General features: G+C 57.8%; 2 protein-coding genes across 7 annotated transcripts in view; both read right to left on the bottom strand.

Moving 5' to 3' along the window:
* The window catches only part of ANKHD1 (ankyrin repeat and KH domain containing 1), a 100,616-nt gene extending 95,453 nt beyond the window's left edge, over window positions 1–5,163 (bottom strand). For all 6 annotated transcript variants that reach the window (XM_054287636.1, XM_054287637.1, XM_054287640.1 and 3 more), the window contains exon 1: window positions 4,885–5,163. In XM_054287636.1, coding sequence (XP_054143611.1) covers window positions 4,885–5,163 — 279 coding nt within the window. The remainder of the gene's footprint in view (window positions 1–4,884) is intronic.
* Window positions 5,164–5,869: 706 nt separating this feature from the next.
* Window positions 5,870–17,632, bottom strand: SLC4A9 (solute carrier family 4 member 9). The gene is made up of 21 exons (XM_054288274.1): window positions 17,364–17,632; window positions 15,740–15,900; window positions 15,408–15,548; window positions 15,233–15,294; window positions 14,977–15,134; window positions 13,302–13,386; window positions 12,847–13,001; window positions 12,172–12,288; window positions 11,817–11,991; window positions 11,454–11,587; window positions 11,069–11,340; window positions 10,372–10,424; window positions 10,113–10,295; window positions 9,880–9,993; window positions 9,095–9,256; window positions 8,772–8,950; window positions 8,557–8,629; window positions 7,631–7,699; window positions 6,584–6,757; window positions 6,046–6,259; window positions 5,870–6,003 (listed from the first exon to the last, which is right to left on the bottom strand). The coding sequence occupies exons 1-21, from the start codon at window positions 17,630–17,632 to the stop codon at window positions 5,870–5,872; spliced, it is 3,084 nt and encodes a 1,027-aa protein (XP_054144249.1).
* Between the last annotated feature and the right edge of the window lie 541 nt (window positions 17,633–18,173).

The following is an 18,173-nucleotide window of genomic DNA, read 5'->3' as shown; positions in this document are numbered from 1 at the left end:
CACGCACAGAAAAAGGAGTCCCTGTGTACTCCCCTTCCCTCCACACTGACCCTTCTGTCAAGTGATCACTGCAGGGATGGTCTGAGCCCTGAGCAGAGGACAATGTTCCCATGGCACCATCCAGCTGTGCTTACAGCTGGATTTCAGCACCCTCCAAGGCAGGGCAAGGACACAGAAGAGCTGCCCAATACTGAGCCCATGGGGGAGCAGCTGGGCAGCCCCAATTTAAATCAGAACACAAGAATTAATGATTCAGCATTAATGCTCAAACAAACCCTTCCCACTCCCCACCAGACTGTAACTAGTTGACTGGTGAAACCAATGTGCAAATTTGTACCTAAATATAGATGTTCTGCTAAATTTGGCAAATCTCTCCTTACCAAGGGGTTGCACTGCATATTTATGTAATCATACAGTAGTATTTCACATCTTTACTTTCTACACCTATCATTAGAAAACAGTTGCTGACATTTATTTTAGGTCATGCACTCAAATGGGTCAAGCTGCACTAAAGGGAGACCCAAGTTCTGCAAGAAACCTTAGAAAGGAGCTCACTGTAAAATGTTATTGAATAGGATTAACCATACATGCACACAGAAATGCTGCTTGTTCCTGGTTACCACGCTGGCAAAGTTCCTGAGATCCCCACCATGATTTTTCTGGAAGTTAGATGCTTAATCAGACTGGGAATAAATGAACACCCTACTAACCAGCTCTGTGCATCCTGAAGAGTCACCTCAACACTTCTGGAAACCTGAACATGTTACCCCTTGATGTTTCCTAGTCACTGAATAATTCCTGGAAGAAAATTTTACTTTTTTTCCCCATCTCTTACCTTCTCAACTTTGAAAGAGCCTGACAAAAGAAAAACATCAACTGCTAAACTGAAACCTACATTTTTCAGAGAAAAGCTTTTTCTGCTAAATACTATCTACCTGAACTTGCATCCACCTTTTCTATTTTCTTTACCATAAGGAATTTCTATTCCTTATGGTAAAGAAAATGCTGCTAAATTTACTAAATGCTGAAAATTTACATTGTTTCTAAAACAATGAAAATTAAAGTGTCTGAGCATTATGTTAGCCTCAGAAGTCAAAAGTTGCATTGTGCACACCATCTACAAAGCAGATCCATGTTAGGAAGGTTTAACAATGCAGCAATGACTGTAATAGACAACAATTGTAATCTGAATATTTACTCTGAATTTCAAACCTAGTTTAAAAAATATGAGACTTTAGGTTGCAGGGAGGGGGCCCCAGCCAAAATCTCCAGGTACTGAACTGCTCTGGAGTGCATGCCATTCAACTACTCATCCTACTGCTTGTAGGAGGTATGTTATGTCTGATTTTTAATTATGCTTTATGTAAATATCCCCAGAGGCTTATGCAATAGGTACAGGCTTAAGTAAGGCGAGCAGCTCAGGAGAGGGAACCGAGCTGAGCTGACTCCATAGCCAAGGGCTGGGCGAGCTCCAGTTGTCACTGAAGGCCTCCCAAGCCCTGAATTACAGAACAGGAGAGATTTGCTACATTTGTACACTCAGTGCCAAAAGCCACTGGCTGAACCGAGCTCCCAGATCCCCTGGTACTTCTGTCAGCAGGGCCAGCTTCTGCTGCTTGATTTACAACAGCTCAGCAAACTGTCCTGAGCACCCACACAGCCACACCGATCACCTGCCTCCACTCCTGCTGCCACACTTTGCTGCTGGGAGGGTTTTTGATGAGAACCTGCACTTTGTGTGGCCACCAAAGCCCCCATGGACATGCAGTAATGAGCACTGCCCCCCCAGCACACCCTCACCTTGACCTACAGCCCTCAGAGGCAGGCTGGAGGAGGCTGCTCAACGCTTGTGCCTTTGGCACTGCTGGAAGTACCAGCAAAATTCACAAGGAGTGGTAATAATACACTTCAAGTCACACCAAAAATCTCACTCTAAACGAGTTGCAGGCTGTGTTCACACCCTGATCAAGCTTAGAAGGCAACTAAGCAACTATTTGCACTGAGGTTAAAACCAACTCATTCCTCAGCCAGTGGTGAAGCTTCTCTGAGCACCCAGACCCAGAGCAGGGAGATTTACACAGGAACAGCACAGAGCTCCTGGCCTCAGCCCTCCGTGCCCAGAGACGTGCTGCAGCTTGCAATTGTTTCTATTTGCATGGGATAATTTTAACTGGTAATTCTAGAAAATATTCTGCACAGCTGCATTCAAATTGCACCTTGTGGACCTGATACAACTCATCTGTACAGGATCCACTTCAGTCCTTGGTTTCCCAACCAAGAGATTGGTCACTGCCATGGGCAGGCACGGAGCTAGGAAAGCAGAAAGGTTCAATTTTCTCCCAGTTCTGCAAGCCAGGATAAATGGGGCACCCCCTCTTCACCTGTAAAATAGGGACACTTCTCTCCTCTGGAAAGTGCTGGGAGATCTGATCTAAGAAATGCAATATATTTTGAAAAAGGTTAAAATATATTGCTCTTTTCATTCTCTAGATAAATGCTTCATTATACTCCTTGTCCTGCACTTCCCTGATGGTTTTCTAACTAATTTGCCATTTTGACCAGTCCAATTATTTTAGCATATTAAACTCTACCAATACAAGGATACAAAACCTAAATACCACTGCAGACACATAGCAGAGTCCACAGAATTTTGTACCATTATTTTTATGGCCTCAAAAATAGACAGAACAGATCAAGGCAGCATGACAAAAACTCACTTTTTTTTTTGTTTCATTTTTAATTCTCCCTTTTAGTTCTCACTAATTCCACCCACTGGTAATAGCTGAAGGCATACTCCCAAATCAGTGACTCATGGCACAGGACCACAGTCCAAACAGTGCCTGACTGGCTTCTCAAAGCAGTGCTGTTCAAGAATTCACTGCTCCATCCCTGCACCTTAACTGCCTTTGCTTTGCTCAAAAAAGAAAACCAAACAAAGAGAGACACCCACCACTGACAACAGGTGCTTCCTTAGCTCTCAGGAAAAAAAAAAAAGAAGAAGAAAAAGAAATTCTCCCCTTGGTGCTCCCAGCCTAGGCACATTCCTCCCACCCAACTTTTCCCAGGTAACTCTCCACAACCAGAAACACAGGACAGGAGAACTCCCCAGGCAATTTCAGCTTTGAGATTAGCCCACCTCCTCTCCATGTGTGCTGGAAAACTTCAACTCTTTTAATTCCAATTAATTTCTTCTAGTCTGTATTTTAAATAATGAATTTTCCCCCAAGTTTTTTTAAATGAATCATTTAACTTAAGGAGCTGTTTGGGAACCTTTATTTTTTTGACCTCGATGGCAACCTCCCAGACACATTATTTATAATAGGCTGTCTTTCTTAATACTTGCTATTAGTCAAAAGAGTGCTTAGTAAACATCCTAGTTATCCAATCTTCACATCCCTTAAATCATGGGGTGGGTTCAAAAGGGATAAGCTTTCCAAGTAGGACTCTGCTCACCTTGTAAAGAGCCACCAACACCCTGATACAGCCCACTTGCCATCATCTCCCAGATTCTGTAGCTACTGCTTTGTATCTTCAAAGATACATTGAAATGTGACATACAAGACCTCCTGGAGAGCAGACACTCGTTGATGACTTGTGTCCTGCTCTATCCATGGTAGATCTTCCAGCTCCCCCACACAGGTATGGCCTGGAACACCTGATTCCATATGGGACTGATGATGGATGTCCAGGACATCAATCACACCAGGAATGTTCACATACAACTGCTCATCTGCCTGACCATTAGATTCTGAGTTTAAATGTCCTGCTGTTAGCACCACTTGTAATGTAGCTTAGGTAGTCATGAGCAAATGTGGAACTGCCCCAGTTTTATCACTTTTTTTTTTATTCAGATAAGACCTGGCTCAGGTTTCAGGAGGGCTGGACAAAAGATGGACATCAATAGAAGGCAAAAAATTTAGCCACAGGAGGATGAGTGCAGGCTCCTCTCCTTTCATCTCTCCAGAAGGAACAAGGACACATCCTAAGTACACTGGCTTGCCCTCCAAATTAAAAATGGTATGTATCACCTTGGCTGTTTTCTTCCTCCTGCAGAAGCCCAGAGGAACTGGGAAAAGCCTGCAAGCAGTGAGCAGCCACTTTCTCCTGCTTTCCACTAAAGATATATAAGGGCTGGGATCCAGCTGGGATCCCATCTTTTGCTAAGAGACTACTAAGGAACGAAGATTCACCCTTTGGTACGGCAATGACAGATAAAAGCCCTCATTTACCTTCTCTCCCTAGGCTACATAAAGCAGCATTAAATGCCAGTTTACAGGTCCAACAACGCTCCATTTGGCTTGGGATAAGGCCCCCGTCCCTCCTCCACACCCTCCCTTTAAACCTCTTCGCAGGTTTGGAAGATCAAAGGAAGACACCTCGACTACCCTCTTCCATTTTGTTGGCTAAGAAATATTTCTATTGCATAAAAGCGTGTGTGTGTACAGCTATATGTACAGGAATTGATCCGTGTCTGAGCATCCCGAGTGCAGGGCAGCAATAGTGGGGCTGACGCTTCACTTTGTTCTCCGCCGGGTGCAGATCTCGCCTCCCCCTCCAAGCCCGCTCCCAGGTGGAAGCGGCTCCGTGAGGCCGGGTCACATCCTCACCCCGCTCCGGGGCCGCGGCGCGCACTGGGCCCGGCCGCCCCCGGCCCTTCCCGGGCCGCCGGGAGGCGCGGCGGGGCGAGACCCCCGCGGCCGCTGCCTCCTCCCCGGCCGCGGGCCGCGCTGCCGTGCGGGGCCGCCGGGACCCGCCCATGGCGGCGGGAGGCCCGGGACGAGCGGGTGCGGTGCGGCCGGCGCGGCGAGCGGGAGGGCGGGCGGGCCCCGGCCGGGCCTGTCAGGAAGCGGCGGAGGGGAAGGAGGGCGGGCCAGGATCGCTCACCTCGGACACCTCGTCCTCGTCGCTGCCGGAGCCGCCGCCGCCCCCGCTCCGCAGCACGGCGGCCGCCAGCTTGAAGTCGAGGGCGGCCTCACCGGCCGCGGGCGCGCCGGGGCCTCCCGGCCCGCCGGGCCCGGCCTCCCCGAAGAGGCGCACGGCCCGCAGGCCCAGCGGGGAGGGCCCGGCCGCGGCGGGCGGCTCGGCAGCGGCGGGCGGCGCGCGGGGCGCGACCGAGTCGATCTCCTCGTCGGCGGCAGCGGCGGCGGTGCCGTCCGTGAGCATCGCGCTGGTCCGGGCCCGGCCGTCTCCGTCCCCTCACGGCACCGCGGCAGCGCCACTAACTTCTCACACCCTACCCGGCCGCGGCCGCCGCGCCGCCCCCCCGCCGCTCCGCGCACGCCTATTGGGCGCGCTCGGCCGAGGGCGGCGCGCTATTGGCCGTCGCGCCCGCCACTCAAGGGCGCGTCACGCGCTCCCAGCATGCTGCCCTGAGAGCGCACGCCGAGGCGGTAAGAGTGCGCCGCCCCGCCCCGCTCGCCCGGCCTCGCTTCCTGAACTTTCCGAGCTATGATTGGCTCTCTGGGACATCAATCATCTGCCTCGGCGGAGCTGCGGGCGCCAATGGGGCGAGCGAGCTGTCGATCAAAGCGCATTCAGGAATCACGGTTTTGATTGGCCAAAAGGTACATCGCTCATAACGCACGGCGTCTGGCGTCTTTCGATTGGCTTCTAAATGCCCTGGACCCGCCTCCCCTTCGAACCCATCTGAAGGACTCCGTCAGCGCGAGGCACCGTCACACGCCCGCCTGTCCCGAGCGGCGATTGGGTCACGGAGCTGCCAATCAAAGCGAAGGGCACGGTTTCCCCATGGCCCCGCCCCCTCACGGGAGCGGGCCGCCATAGGCTGGGCGCCCTGGCTCTCCGCTCCAGCGGCCACGCCCACTGTGACGTCACCGCACGGCCACGTGGCCCGGGGGTCTCGGTCCCCTCAGGGGTCTCGGCCACTCCCGGAGGTCTCGGTGCCGCAGCCCCGGCCCGGAGCGATGGCCCCGCTGCCCCGGCCCGCCCGGCCTAGTTCACGGACAGATTGATCTGCGCTCCCGGGCGCTGCATCGGCTCGCACTGTGGGGGGAGCAGAGGTTACAGGGCCCGCACCGCGCCCACAAGGGCGCCCCCGCGCCAGCGGTTCGACCCCGGGGCGGCTGTGGCCGAGCGAGGCTTCCAGGACAGCACCGACCTCCTCGGCTGTGCCCCCCTGCTCCGGCCGCTCCCGGGGCTGTGTCCCCGCCGCTCCCGGCGCGGGCCCGTCCAGCCAGCTCAGGTCGTGCGGGGAGAAGATGCGCTCCAGCCCCTTGCGGATGCCCACCAGCGCCAGCAGCTGCAGCCGGGCCAGGCTCGGGTCAGCACCGCTGGGGCCGGGCCAGGCTCGGGTCAGCACCGCTGGGGCCGGGGGACAGCCAGCGTCCCTCTGTCACACACCTCTGGCACCCCCGGAGATGCCAGGGCGCTGGCCTGTCACCCCCCCGGCCCTACAGTGTCACTCAGCCCCTGGTGACAGCCCCAAGCCCCAGAGCAGGGGGTGAAGGCTGGTGGCAAAGCCCCCGCTCATGTTCCCTCCCAAAGGACCGTGCCAGGCCCGATGATGCCCAGGGTGGGCAGCAGCCAGCCCAAAGCAGTGCCGCCGGTTCCAGGGGGGTCATACCATCACTGGGAAAATGATAGCGGCCACGGTGGACTTGAGGAGCCAGAGCAGGGCCAGGCAGAGCAGCTGGATGGCGGTGAAGAGGTGCACCCACCGCAGGGGCACGTGGCGCAGGTAGGCCAGGTCTGGCTGGTGCTTAGCTGGCATCAGGAGCAGCTGCACACGGGCCGTGAGCTGCAGGGAGGGGATGGCAGCTGGGTCACACCTGGGCAGCTCTCACCCCATCCCTGTTGAGATTAGGGCCGGCAGGATGGGGTTTCACCACCATTCAGCCCTCCTGCCCTCTGTGCTGAGCCCCAGCTGATGCCTGGGCCAGTGAGTTTGTCTGCAAGACATGGGGCCACTGTCACCCCAGGCCAGGGGAGCACTTTCCAAGCAGACCTCTAGAAAGGACAGAAAGGAGTCTAGTTGCCCCTCACAGGGTTAACTGAGAGATGACGCCCCTTGATCCCCCTTACTTCACAGGAAACTGCTGCAGCCTCCTCCAGAGCACAACTCTGGGTTTCCCAAGCAGAGGGAGGGTGGGAGTTTCCCAGCCTGTCATCTAGAGCAGGGTAATTGCAAGGAAACTGTACTATTTAGAGGAAAAAGTGGTGTAGATAATTCTGGAATAGGGATTTTTTTCCCCTCTGTTGGTTTCTTGGGAAAAGAAGAGAACTGCTACATGAGCAACAACACCAGAACCAAAGGATTGTCCTGTCCCAGCTCTGTCTGCAGCTCCCAGGTGAGGAGTTCCCTGTGGCTTTGAGAGCAAGTCTGTGTTATCCACTGGTTCAATTTCTCCCAAACCACCTGATCCAGCAGTGCACAAGTCTCTCCTGCTGCTCAGCATCCCAGAGGCCTCCTTTTCCCCTTTCTTTGCCCTGGAAAGGTCCCTCCTCTCCCTCCTTGTCCTGGGCCTGGTGGGAGACAGCTCTGTGCACCGCGGAGAGCTGAAATCCAGGCTCTGCTGTGCAGTGGCAGCTGTTGCTGAGCACAGCCCCTCCTCCCCACCCAAAAGCACCAAAACCAAAGCACCCCCTCCCCGTGCAGCCCTCCCCCCCTCACCTGGATGCTGTTCAGGGCCGTCACCCCCATGTGCAGGAACACCCCGTACAGCACCGGCATAGGGATGTGCTGCAAGGCAGTGGGGAGGGGCATCAGCAGGGCAGTCCTGGGGTCTGTGCCTGCTCAGAGGCCTCTCCTGTAAAACCTCTGTGTGTGTCCACAGGCTGTGCCTCCTTTATTCCAGCCCAGCCTGGCCTTATTGGCAGCAGTACTTGGGGTTCACATGAGCCACATCCTGCATGGTCCCTTTGGATGGCATCTCAGCCCCCAGGGGTGTCACTGCACCTCAGCTTGGTGCCATCTGCAAATGTGCTCCATCTTGTTGTCTATGTCTTTGATGGAGATATTTAACAGTATTTGTCCACTTGGAAGACACCACTTGTTACTAATTTTCATGTGGACTCTGGGCTACTGACTGTGAATCTCTGGACATGCCCATCCAGCCAATTCCTGATCCATCTAACAGTTCTTCCATCAAATCCAGCTGGGAGGTGAGGATGCTGGGAGGACCCTCTATCTTCCCTCACCTTGGGAGGTGAGGAAAGAGGTGGAGGAAAAGAGACCTCCTGTCTGCCCACAGGTAATGCAGGGCCACTGGAGGGGTTTTTCCCAGCATGGCAGTGGCAGCAGGTGAAAGCCAGCAGCAGCCAGATCATCCACGTGGCAGTGTGGAGAGGCAGTGCTGGGGTGTGTTTGGGGAGCACAAGGACCCCAGTGCACATGGGGAGGATGGGCAGGTGACATGGAGCCACAGTGCCTTGTGTGCCAGCCCTCCTGTGGCACTGGACACAAGCCCTTGGTGCAGTCCATACCCACACAGGGCACAGCTCCCTGCCTGCCACACAGGCTTCCTGTGCTGCTTCTAGGGCTCAGGGTGAGGAGCCTCCAGCCTTGCAGGGTATGGCCACCCCAGCCAGGCTTCCTACCTTGAGCACGGGGGCCATGAAGACAGAGACTCCCATCAGGATGAAGACAGCCAAGCCTGTCAGCCTCTGCTCCCTGTGGGTGGCAGCACAGGTGTCACAGGTGTCACAGGTGCCTTGGGAGCCCACCCCTTACCTGCCCTCCTGGCTCCAGGCTCTCTGCTCTGTGCAGTTTTCATGGCCATAGGGAAAGGGTTCAGCTCAGGCTGGTTGTTCACCTGATGCCCAGGAACTCGGGGTGCTCTCCAGGGGCTGAGGTTGCACTCTCCTTCCTCAGGCTGTCCATGTGTGCCAGGGAGATGACAGTGGCTGACACATACCAGGGGAGGCCGGTGACAGAGGTGACAACCATCAGGAGGGAGACACAGAGGAGGTCCAGGTGGAAGCCTGCTCCTTTCTGCAGCGGAAAAGGCAGCAGGGCTGGGGGCATCTTCCCACTTCCCTGGCCATTTGGGGTTCTGCTTTCCCCTGGTTTCTCCCCAGCCAGGACCTGGGTCCTCCCTCACTGGCTGGTGCTGCCTTCTCCCTGTCCCCTGCTCACCTGCAGCTTGTACTCCCTGCGGTTAAGAATGACAGCTGTGATCTGCTGGTCCATGAAAATGAGGATGGTGACAAGGACTGCAGGCACTGCAGACAGCAGGCACACCCACCATGGGTTGGCTCCAAAGGGGAACACGATCCAGCCCCGTGCTGGGTTTGTGGGCTGTGGAGAGCAGAAGGGTCATGGCAGCTGCCACCCACATGTGGGGTGTGCAGTGCAGTGGGGTGATGGGACCAGCCCCAGGTGCCCAGGCTGGAGCCCTACAGGCACCCAGGGATGCCACATCTCAGAGGTGGAAGAGCATCCTCACTCACCCTGGGGATATTACTGACCCACCAGCCCCCCACAAGGACAACCTGGCTGTGACAGAGCAGGGTGTTGTTCTTGGGCACCACAAGGCAGGAGCTGGGCATGTGCCTGTGCCAGCAAGTGGAAGAGGTGGCATTGGGCAGCGATGATGGGGAGCCCAAGGAGGTGGTGGTGAGCCCTGGCTGCTCTGGGGCACTGCCAGCCCTGCTCCACACCCAGGGTGAGTAGCCCAAGCCTGGAGCTGAGCTTGTGGCTCTTGCTCCAGAGTGATCTGTACAGTGCAGCTCTGAGCCAGGTTATTTATAGTGCATGGGATGGGATCAGCTGTGTTCAACCCTTTCTCATTGCTGGGGTGCAGCCTGCGCCCCTGTAGGGCTGGAGCCAGGGATGAGAAGGACAGTGACAGCACAGTGGGGTGGCTGCCATGGTGGGCACAAACCCACACCATGACAGTGCTGTGCCCACCCTGCTGGCACCTTCAGCTCGCTGGGGACAAGGAGCTTGGGGGTCTCCAGGCCCAGGAGAGCATCCACAGCACAGGAGGCCAGGATGGCCAGGATGACGGCGAAGTCGCTCACCAGCTTCCGCACCTGCAGGGGGAGAGGCCTTGGCCAGGCTGGCAGGACTGGGGGCAGAGTGCAGCACCCAGAGCCATCCCCACAGCAGTGGGACAGGTGCCATGGCACTGGGGTGGCTGAAAGATGCTCACCCCCACGGGGAAGTAGCGGCTGCTCCTGAATCGCTTGAGGGCGGTGCAGAGGAGGAAGGTGCCCCCAAAGAGCAGGAAGGAGATGAGGGTGACATCGGGCACGTACTGGCAGCTGGTGCCCAGGAGATGCCCACCTAGATCCAGGCACTGGGTCCTGCTCAGCCCTGCTGGGGTGGCAGGAGGCTGCAGGGGCAAAATGGGTGGTGAGGAGGGGTCACACATGGACACCTTGGGAGCAGCCTGGGAGCAGGGGCTGTACCTGCCAGGCCAGGGGTGAGGGCAGCAGTGTGTCATTCCCTGCAGAGATGTGACCTGCAAAGTGACAGGGGGCAGATTGGTACTGGTTTCATCAGGATGACTGGGATGATGCTGTCATCAGGCCGGGTACTCAGGCTCTTCCTGAGGGCTCAGGGTGCTGGATGGGGTCCCATGGACCTCTGAGGCCCTGGGGCTGGTTGATGCCCAGGGAGCACCAAGGGGGGGATGTCCCTATGAAGGGCATGGCTAAAGCACCACTCAGAGGCACCATTGATCCCATGCTGGCCAGCACTGGTGTTTTTGGCACATGGTGCAGGTTCCATTTCCAGGGTCAGTGTGGGTCATTTCATTTCCAGGGTCATGACTTCAAGCCCCAGCAAACAGCCCCTGATTTACAGACTGGGCTGGAAATGGCAGAGTGAACCCATCCAGGTGCCCCTTTCCAGCCTCTGGCATCCCCCATCCTGGAGGCACAGGAGATGGGCCAAGGCTGTCCTACATCCATGTACTGCCCTGTCTGATTCAGGAATAGATGGACAGACTATGGAGGGAAGTGGAGGACGCTGCAATATGGTCACGCAGGCAAGGATGGTATTAAACAGCCTCCTCCAGCCAGGAAACAGGTTCCCAGTGGCATCCTGGGGCAGCAGCTTCCTGCTCCCCACCCAGCCAGCCAGCCCACGGCTGCTGGGGCTCACCAGGGCTGGACAAGTTGCAGGTGCAGCTGTAGGAGGTGACGTTGTCCAGCCGGTAGTGCCAGTTGATGGGGAAGGCATCTGCCAGGCTCAGCATCTTCTTCAGGGAGTCATAGATGAATATGAGGCTGATGAGGGCGCAGAAGCCTTCCTCAGTGAAGCGGGTGAAGTGCCCCACCAGGTGACTGGCCTCGGTGGCCACCAGCACCACTCCAAAAAAAGCCACCCAGAGCCCAATCCAGAGGCGGAACTCCAGGTAGTCCAGGCTGTGATCCCTGGGGGAAAGGGTGACTCAAAGCCTTGCCAGTGACCCCTGCCTGGAGAGATGGTGGCCCATGCTCCAGCTGGGGCACAGGGGCTGAGGATCCGTCCCTGGCGCTGAACTCACTGGCTGAAGGAGAAGAGGAGGCGCTCAAAGACAAGCACGGGGCCGGTGCTGCTCAGGATGGTCAGGGGTTGGCCCGAAAAGAGGCAGAAGATGAAACCAGCAAAGGCTGTGCCCAGGAAGCTCTCCAGCACCCCCTGAAATGCAGGGAAGGGGTGCCAGGTGCCAGGCACATGGCAGGGAGGAGGGTTGTGGGCCTGCCTCCCACAACAGCACAGAATACAGGGTTGGTGCTGGGGACCACGGGGGAAGGAGGCAGAATTCAGACAATGCTCAGGATGTCCTGGGGATGCTGGTAGGAGCTGGGCATCCAGGGGCTCTCTGGGCTGAGCAGGGTTGGTACCAGGCCCCCCAGGCCACACTGACCTGCATGTTCGCAGTTGCATCCCCCAGCATGCCCCCGAAGGTGATGGCATTGGTGACTGTGGCCAGGTAGATGTAGAGCACTGCTGAGAGGCACTGGGGGTGCAGGGCATCGGTGAAGTCACTGCCATACCACGGTGCCTTCCTCTGGATGTCTCGCAGCAGCCCCCCAAAAAGCCTGGGGTGGGGAGGGAGGTGTCAGAGCAGACCCCACAGAGAATCCCCACAGCAAGGGATTGTCCCTTCCCCTGGGTACAGGAACCCAGACGGATTTGGACATGGTGGCCCCATGAGAAACCAGTGACCTGCCCCAAATGCAGCACCTGCTGCACCTCCCAGTGCCCTGGCAGACACTGACCTGCCTGTCCTCTCCAGCTCCTCCCCAGAGCGTGGGTGCCCTGGGCTGGCTCTGTCCCCAGCTGCTGTCATGTCCCCATTTCCATGGGGCTGCTGGTCCAGTGGGTCCACAGCAGTCCTGTGGCAGAGAAGAGCCTGAGACAATAGGCTGCAGGTTGGGACCCTCAGGACCCAGCTGCATTTAGGGGACACTGGGACAGGAAAGGGAGAATGGAGAGAGGACAGGGGTGCAAACAGGGCCTGTGTATCCCCTGATAATGGAAAGGAGAAAGATCAGGAAAGAAAGAGATATGGCAGATGATGATCCTCTAAGCTTTTTTCCAACTCAACCATGATTTCCTCTGGCAAGCTCTGGAGCCAGCCCTTGCAGGACTGGTTTTAGTGGAGGAGCTGGGCAGAGCCTAGGGTGTCCTGCTCAGAAGTTGAATTTCTCATGTAAGAGCTGCATCCCAGTGTTCCCATCAGCTCCCTTTGGAGGGGATTTGCCACCCACTGCCAGGTGGGACAGCAGGGGGACCAAAACAGGGACCTGTGGAGGGGCTTGGCTGGGAGGACCCCCTGGCTCCTGGGCAGCTCCATCCCATAGAGATGGAGGTTCCAGTGTCACAGACAGAAGTGACCCTGCAGGAGCCTGCAGAGGGGCTGGCAGGGGTTGGGGTGCCTCCCTCCAGCCCACCTTCTGCGTGGAGCTGGCAGATGGCTCGGTGGAGGAATTCGGGCCCCAGGGTCCCATTTGCCAGGAGGAAGCACAACCAGCTCATCCAGGAACGCCTCCATCCCTGCCATGAGGTCCTCTCGGCGCTCAGCCTGCCGGGCAACTCTTTGGAACAGCTGTGGGGAGATGCTGTAGTTTAACCACCATGTCCCTGCATTCATCCACTTGGAAACTTCCTCCCAGCCTGCAGCCATCACCAGGAAACAAACCCACCCTCTTCAGGACAACAGGGGCCCTACATCCTGCAAACCCACCCAAGCTTTTGGTTTTTTATCTTGGGCAAGGGGTGCCACCAGCTTGCCCCATCCTCTGCCCTCCACTGCAGCCTGCAGAGGAGTCCTGGTGTCCCTATTCCAGGCCCATCCCATCCCTGTGGGATGGCACCCAGCACCCTGTGGGTGCTGTGCCAGGCTCACCTCATCTGTCAGCAGGGTGGCCATGGCCCTGCCAACCTCGTGGTAGGCTTTCAGTCTGGGAGGGCCCAGCAGGATGAAGAGGAACCTGTGGCAAGAGAGGACATCTCCAGAGCAGCCCTCTGCCCTCCAGGGGATGCCTCTCTCAGGGGGGGACTGTGGGGATGGGGGCTGGGAAGGTCTGGGGGCTTCTGCCACCCTAAAAGTGGGGTTGGGGACAGAACACAAGACACGTGTGTGAAATATCTGCTGCCACTGCATGGCAACCTCACAATGACCATGGGACACCAGGAGCCTGGCTGGATCACAAGGGCCTGCAGAAATCAGACTGGGAGGTGTGGGGGAACAGGTCTTTGGGGCAGAGGAGGAGGAATCCTCAGCTGGAGGTGTCTGTGGCATCGTTTTCCTGGCAATGTTGCTCGCAGGCAGGATGCTGGTGTGTTAGGGAAGGAGAGTTTGCCAGCAGCACAGGCAGCAGGTTTGACAGGGCTCTGGGGACATGGGAGGAGACTGGAAAGAGAGCTCAGAGCCCTTGATAAGATATGGTAAAATCCCAAAATTGAGAGTATGGTACAAAATCTCCAGAGGGACAATCCACACAAATCCTCCACACCTTTCCAAAGCTGGCAGGAATGGTTACAGTCCTGAAAGCCTGAGATTATCAAGCAGTTCCAGTGACTGTACCCTGAGCAAACCCCCACAGAGGGGGCAGGGAAACTCTTCTGGCCATGCAAGTGGGACTTGAGAGAACCCCCAGGTGCTGGAGGCCTCTGGAGCTGGCTCCAAAGGGACAAGAGGTGACAGGTGCCACATGGGATTGGTGCATCAAGGTGATGGAAAAACCTTAAGACCCTAGAGATGGATCTGGATGAGAGACAGCCCTGAGGCAGTGGCTGCACCTGTGGGACAGCCTGGCATGGCCAGCAAAGGGGATGGGCACCCTGGGCAAAGGGATGGCAGGGGCAAGGTCTCCCTGCCCTCCGGTCAGGAAAGTGCAGGGCAGGAGGGTATGCCTCGAGACCCTGGGGCATTGCCGGGGATTTGACCCCCAACTCCCGCGGAGGAGAGAGCAGAGGTGGCTGGGTGTCTGTCCTGCTCCTCCCAGCTCCTGGGGCCGGGTGCTCTGGGCAGAGTGACCAGGAGGTGGCAATGTCCCTCTGATCCCCGCCTGCCTCCTCAGCGCACTTCCACAGGCAGTCCCCAGCTGAAGGCAGGCACACTGCCCGGGGTACCTTCACTGTCCATTTCCCCTCACGGCTTTGGGGGATGCATTCCTGACCACGGGGGAACCATGGGGACCTCCTGCCCTGCTCCTCTCCGCCCACCCCATCTCAGCACTCAGGAGAGCAGCGGGAGGACAGGAGTCTCCTGAAAACCCGCATCCCGCTGCCGGCAGTAGGTGGAGAGCATCCAGAGCCAGCTGAGGACAGGGAATGCAGAGCCCAGTGGGAATGACCCTGGGGGTGTCCCTTCCAGGCTCCCCAGCAGATGCTCCACACTCAGCCCGTTCTGCAGTGCTCCTAAGGAGCTGGGAGAAGCAGGAGGGGAAGCAGTGAGAGGATTCTAGGACTGGGTGCCATTCCCTTCGCTTTGGACAAGCCAAGCCTTGTCTGGTGTGGGGGAAAATGGGGAGACAGGGATGGGGGAGGGCACAGAGCCATCGGCCATGCTCTGTTACCTGCTTGGAAGAGAAACCTCAGCCAGTGAGCCAAGGGACACCCCCTGCCTGAGGCGAATGAAGGCAGTGAAGGGCTTTTCCAGGAATTCAACTTCCCCGACAGCAACGTGGGCTGCCTCAGCCCCCGGTGGGACCTTCTTCTTGAATCTGTTCCTGAGCTGAAAGGAAAGGGATGCAGCAGCTGGGCACTCAGGATGCTGTGGCTGGGCATTTAGGATGCAGTAGCTGCTCCCAGCCCAGCTCCATGCTGCTGTACCTGCTCCTTAAGAGGTGTTTTGGAGACCTGGGTTCTGGGCTCGGACCTGCCTTTGCCTTTCCCTGCAAAGAAAGAGAGGAAGCAGCAAAATCCATGTGCAGGTGAGCAGCCAGCATGGGCACAACCCCAGGCTGGAGGCAGTGGGAGGATGCCTGGTGGGACAGCTGGTTCCTACCTCGGCAGGGAGACACACCAAGCTCAGCAAGGAGCTGCAGCAGGGATTTTGTGGGCTGGTGCTGTGGCTGGAGGAGCAGGAGGACTGCCAGGCGCTCCCTCAGTGCAGGCTGCAGCTCTGCTTCCTCACAAAGTGCTTTGTCTGCATCAGGGACAGGGACAGCTCTGAGTGCCCCTGGTTCACTGCCCATGTCCCCTTAGCTGGAGTAGCAGAGAGCCCCTACAGGTACCCAGCTGTCACCCATCGTGCTGTCCTATAGGCACCTCTTGGTGGCCTGTCCCTCTCTGGTGACCAGCCCATCCCAGGAGATGACCTTTGCATTCCTCATGTACCAATTATTTCCTTGAAACTGGTGGCATCCAGATCCAGGAGCAGTGTCCCCTTCTGCAGGCATGTCCTCAGCTGGAACAGGCTGTGCAGGGGCAGAGCTGGGACATGGGGGGCACTCCAGCGCTCCCCACCATCCTCCACCTTCTCCTCAAACCTGATCCACCTGCCCAGGGAGATGTAGGGGGTCAGTGACAGGGCAGGCCCCGTGCCAGCAGTGGGAGCTAAAGCCTGGGTCTATCTTTGAGCTTAGCCTGGGGCTGGCACTGGCAGGGAGGGGTTTGGGTGGCTCAGAGGGGCCTGCAGTTGGTTCATGGTGTAGGGGCAGCCAGGCAGACAAGATGGTCATGTCACCATTCCTGCAGACCTCACCTCTCCAAGGTCTGATCCATTCATAATGAGGTGACAGGATAGTTCAGGTTTGAAGGGACTTTAAAACTCACCTTATTCCAGGCCCTCCACCATGGGCAGGGACACCTTCCACTATCCCAGTTTGCTCCAAGCCCCCTCCAGCCTGGCCTTGGACAATTCCAGGGATGGGGCAGCCACAGCTGCTCTGGGCACCCTGTGCCTCACCGCCCTCACAGGGAAGAATTTTTTCCCAATATCCCATCTAACACTGATCTCCGGCAGTGGGAAGACATTCCTGCTTGTGCTGCCACTCCAGTCCCTTGTCCGAAGTCCCTCTCCAGCTCTCTTGCACCCCTATAGGCACTGGAAGAGGCTCTGAGGTCTCCCCTGAGCTTTGACTTCTCCAGGTTAAACAACACCCCACCTCTCTCATCCTGTCTCCATAGCAGAGCTGTTCCAGCCTTTGAATCATTTCCATGGTTTCCTTTGGATGTGCTTCAACAGGAGCTGGATGTGGTGCCCCAGGGGGGTCTCCCCAGAGCAGAGCAGAGCACAGGGGAGCACCCCCTGCTCAGGCTGCTGCCCGTGGTGCAGCCCAGGACACACTCACCTTGCTGGGCTGCCATTGCACGGTGCTGGCTCGTGTCCCATCTGTCACCCCCCGGCACCCCCTGCCATTCTCTGCAGGGCTGCTCCCAGCCCGTCATTCCCCCAGCTGGGCTGGGGGCGGCTCTGCCATTAGCAACACTTGCTGGAGTCAGAACAGAAGTGTCTTGAGATGTTTTCACGCTCGGGCCGTGCCAAATATTTCAACGCGGGGCACACACAGAGCTTCCCTTTGTCCCCGTGGGTGGGCGCTGCCCGGGCAGAGCGTGGCCGGCGCTGCGGGCTCCTGCCGGGGGCAGCGTGCGGGGCTGGCTGCCGGGAGAGCCGCAGCCCGGCGGCTTCGGTCCCACACACACTCCGAGCCCGGGTGAAAAGCCATTGCTGTCCCCAGACTGCCGTGGCCCTTGTCCCTGTGCCCCTGCCGGGGGTGGAGGGGGTGCCATGGGGACATCCCAGCCCCGGTGCAGCCCCTGCAGCCTTGGAGAGGCAACAGAGAGGAGCAGGAGGAAGGGCGCTGAGCCTGACCCGCCTGACATCCTGCCCTCTGCCATGAAATTAAATTAGCCCAGCTGGGCACTGGCGGGGCAGAGCCCTGCCTTGGGGCTGAGGCTGGGACATGCCCTGGGCTCCCAAAGCGTGGGCCAGCAGCCTGGCTCTCGCAGGTGTGCCTACCTGGCCATCTCCCTCCACTCGAGCCCCTCCGGGGTGCTGAGGAGCTGGTTGAGCTGGATGAAGAGCAGCGGGCAGGTGATGTCCCCCCTCTCCTCCCGCTGCAGGGCGGCACCGGCTCGCCGGGCCGCTGTGGCCGTGCTGGAGGGGAAGATGCTGCAGCCGAAAGCCTGGGAGGGAGCTCCGGGGTTGCTGCGCTCCAGTCTGGGCTGTGAGCAGCTGTCTGCTGCCCGGAGAGCCGGGCCACCCGTCCCGGCCATGTGGGCTCGCATGGCCACCAGCACGGGCAGCCACAGGCGTGAGCTCCCCTCCAGCACTCACAGGATCCCACTCATCCCACACCTTATAACAGCTGTGAACTGGTTTAAACTGGCCATAAACCAATACACAGGAGCCAAGCCCAAAACAAGCATCCCAAAACAGCAGGGCCAGCCCCACAGGTCCCAGTATGGCTGTGTCCTGCCGCGTCCAGCTGCCCACGTGGGCCAGGGACCCGGGAACCCACCTGCCTCCTGCAGGTGACCTGGGTGGACAGGGATGTTCGTGTGCTCACAGCCCTGTCTGCACTCTGCAAGGCGCTGGTGAGGGGGTGGCAGAGCCAGCCCGGGAGAGCTGTGGCAGTATCTGTGCAAGGATGCTGTGCCCATGGCAGGAGAGGTGACACAGCCCCTGGCAGCTCCTCCTGGGAAAGAGGATATGGGGACATGCTCTGGGGAAGGATGTGGCACTGCTGAGCAAATCCAGAGTGGGGAAATAAGGGGCTGCCAGTGTCAGGGCTGACGGAAAGGGCTGGGAGGGCTCCAGGGCTGTGCC

Source organism: Melozone crissalis, unplaced genomic scaffold, assembly GCF_028551555.1.
Source record: "Melozone crissalis strain CALT ecotype California unplaced genomic scaffold, PUWL_Pcris_2 ptg000061l_1, whole genome shotgun sequence".
NCBI lineage: Eukaryota > Metazoa > Chordata > Aves > Passeriformes > Passerellidae > Melozone > Melozone crissalis.
This window is presented reverse-complemented; position numbering and strand designations above follow the sequence as displayed.

Excerpts from the sequence above, each read along its gene's own strand:
- SLC4A9 (XM_054288274.1), bottom strand. The coding sequence starts at position 17,632 with ATGCGAGCCCACATGGCCGGGACGGGTGGCCCGGCTCTCCGGGCAGCA. Across the intron at positions 15,135-15,232 it reads AAACACCTCTTAAGGAGCAG|CTCAGGAACAGATTCAAGAA; the intron begins GTACAGCAGCAT and ends CTTTCCTTTCAG. Across the intron at positions 11,341-11,453 it reads CTCCTCTTCTCCTTCAGCCA|GGATCACAGCCTGGACTACC; the intron begins GTGAGTTCAGCG and ends CCTTTCCCCCAG.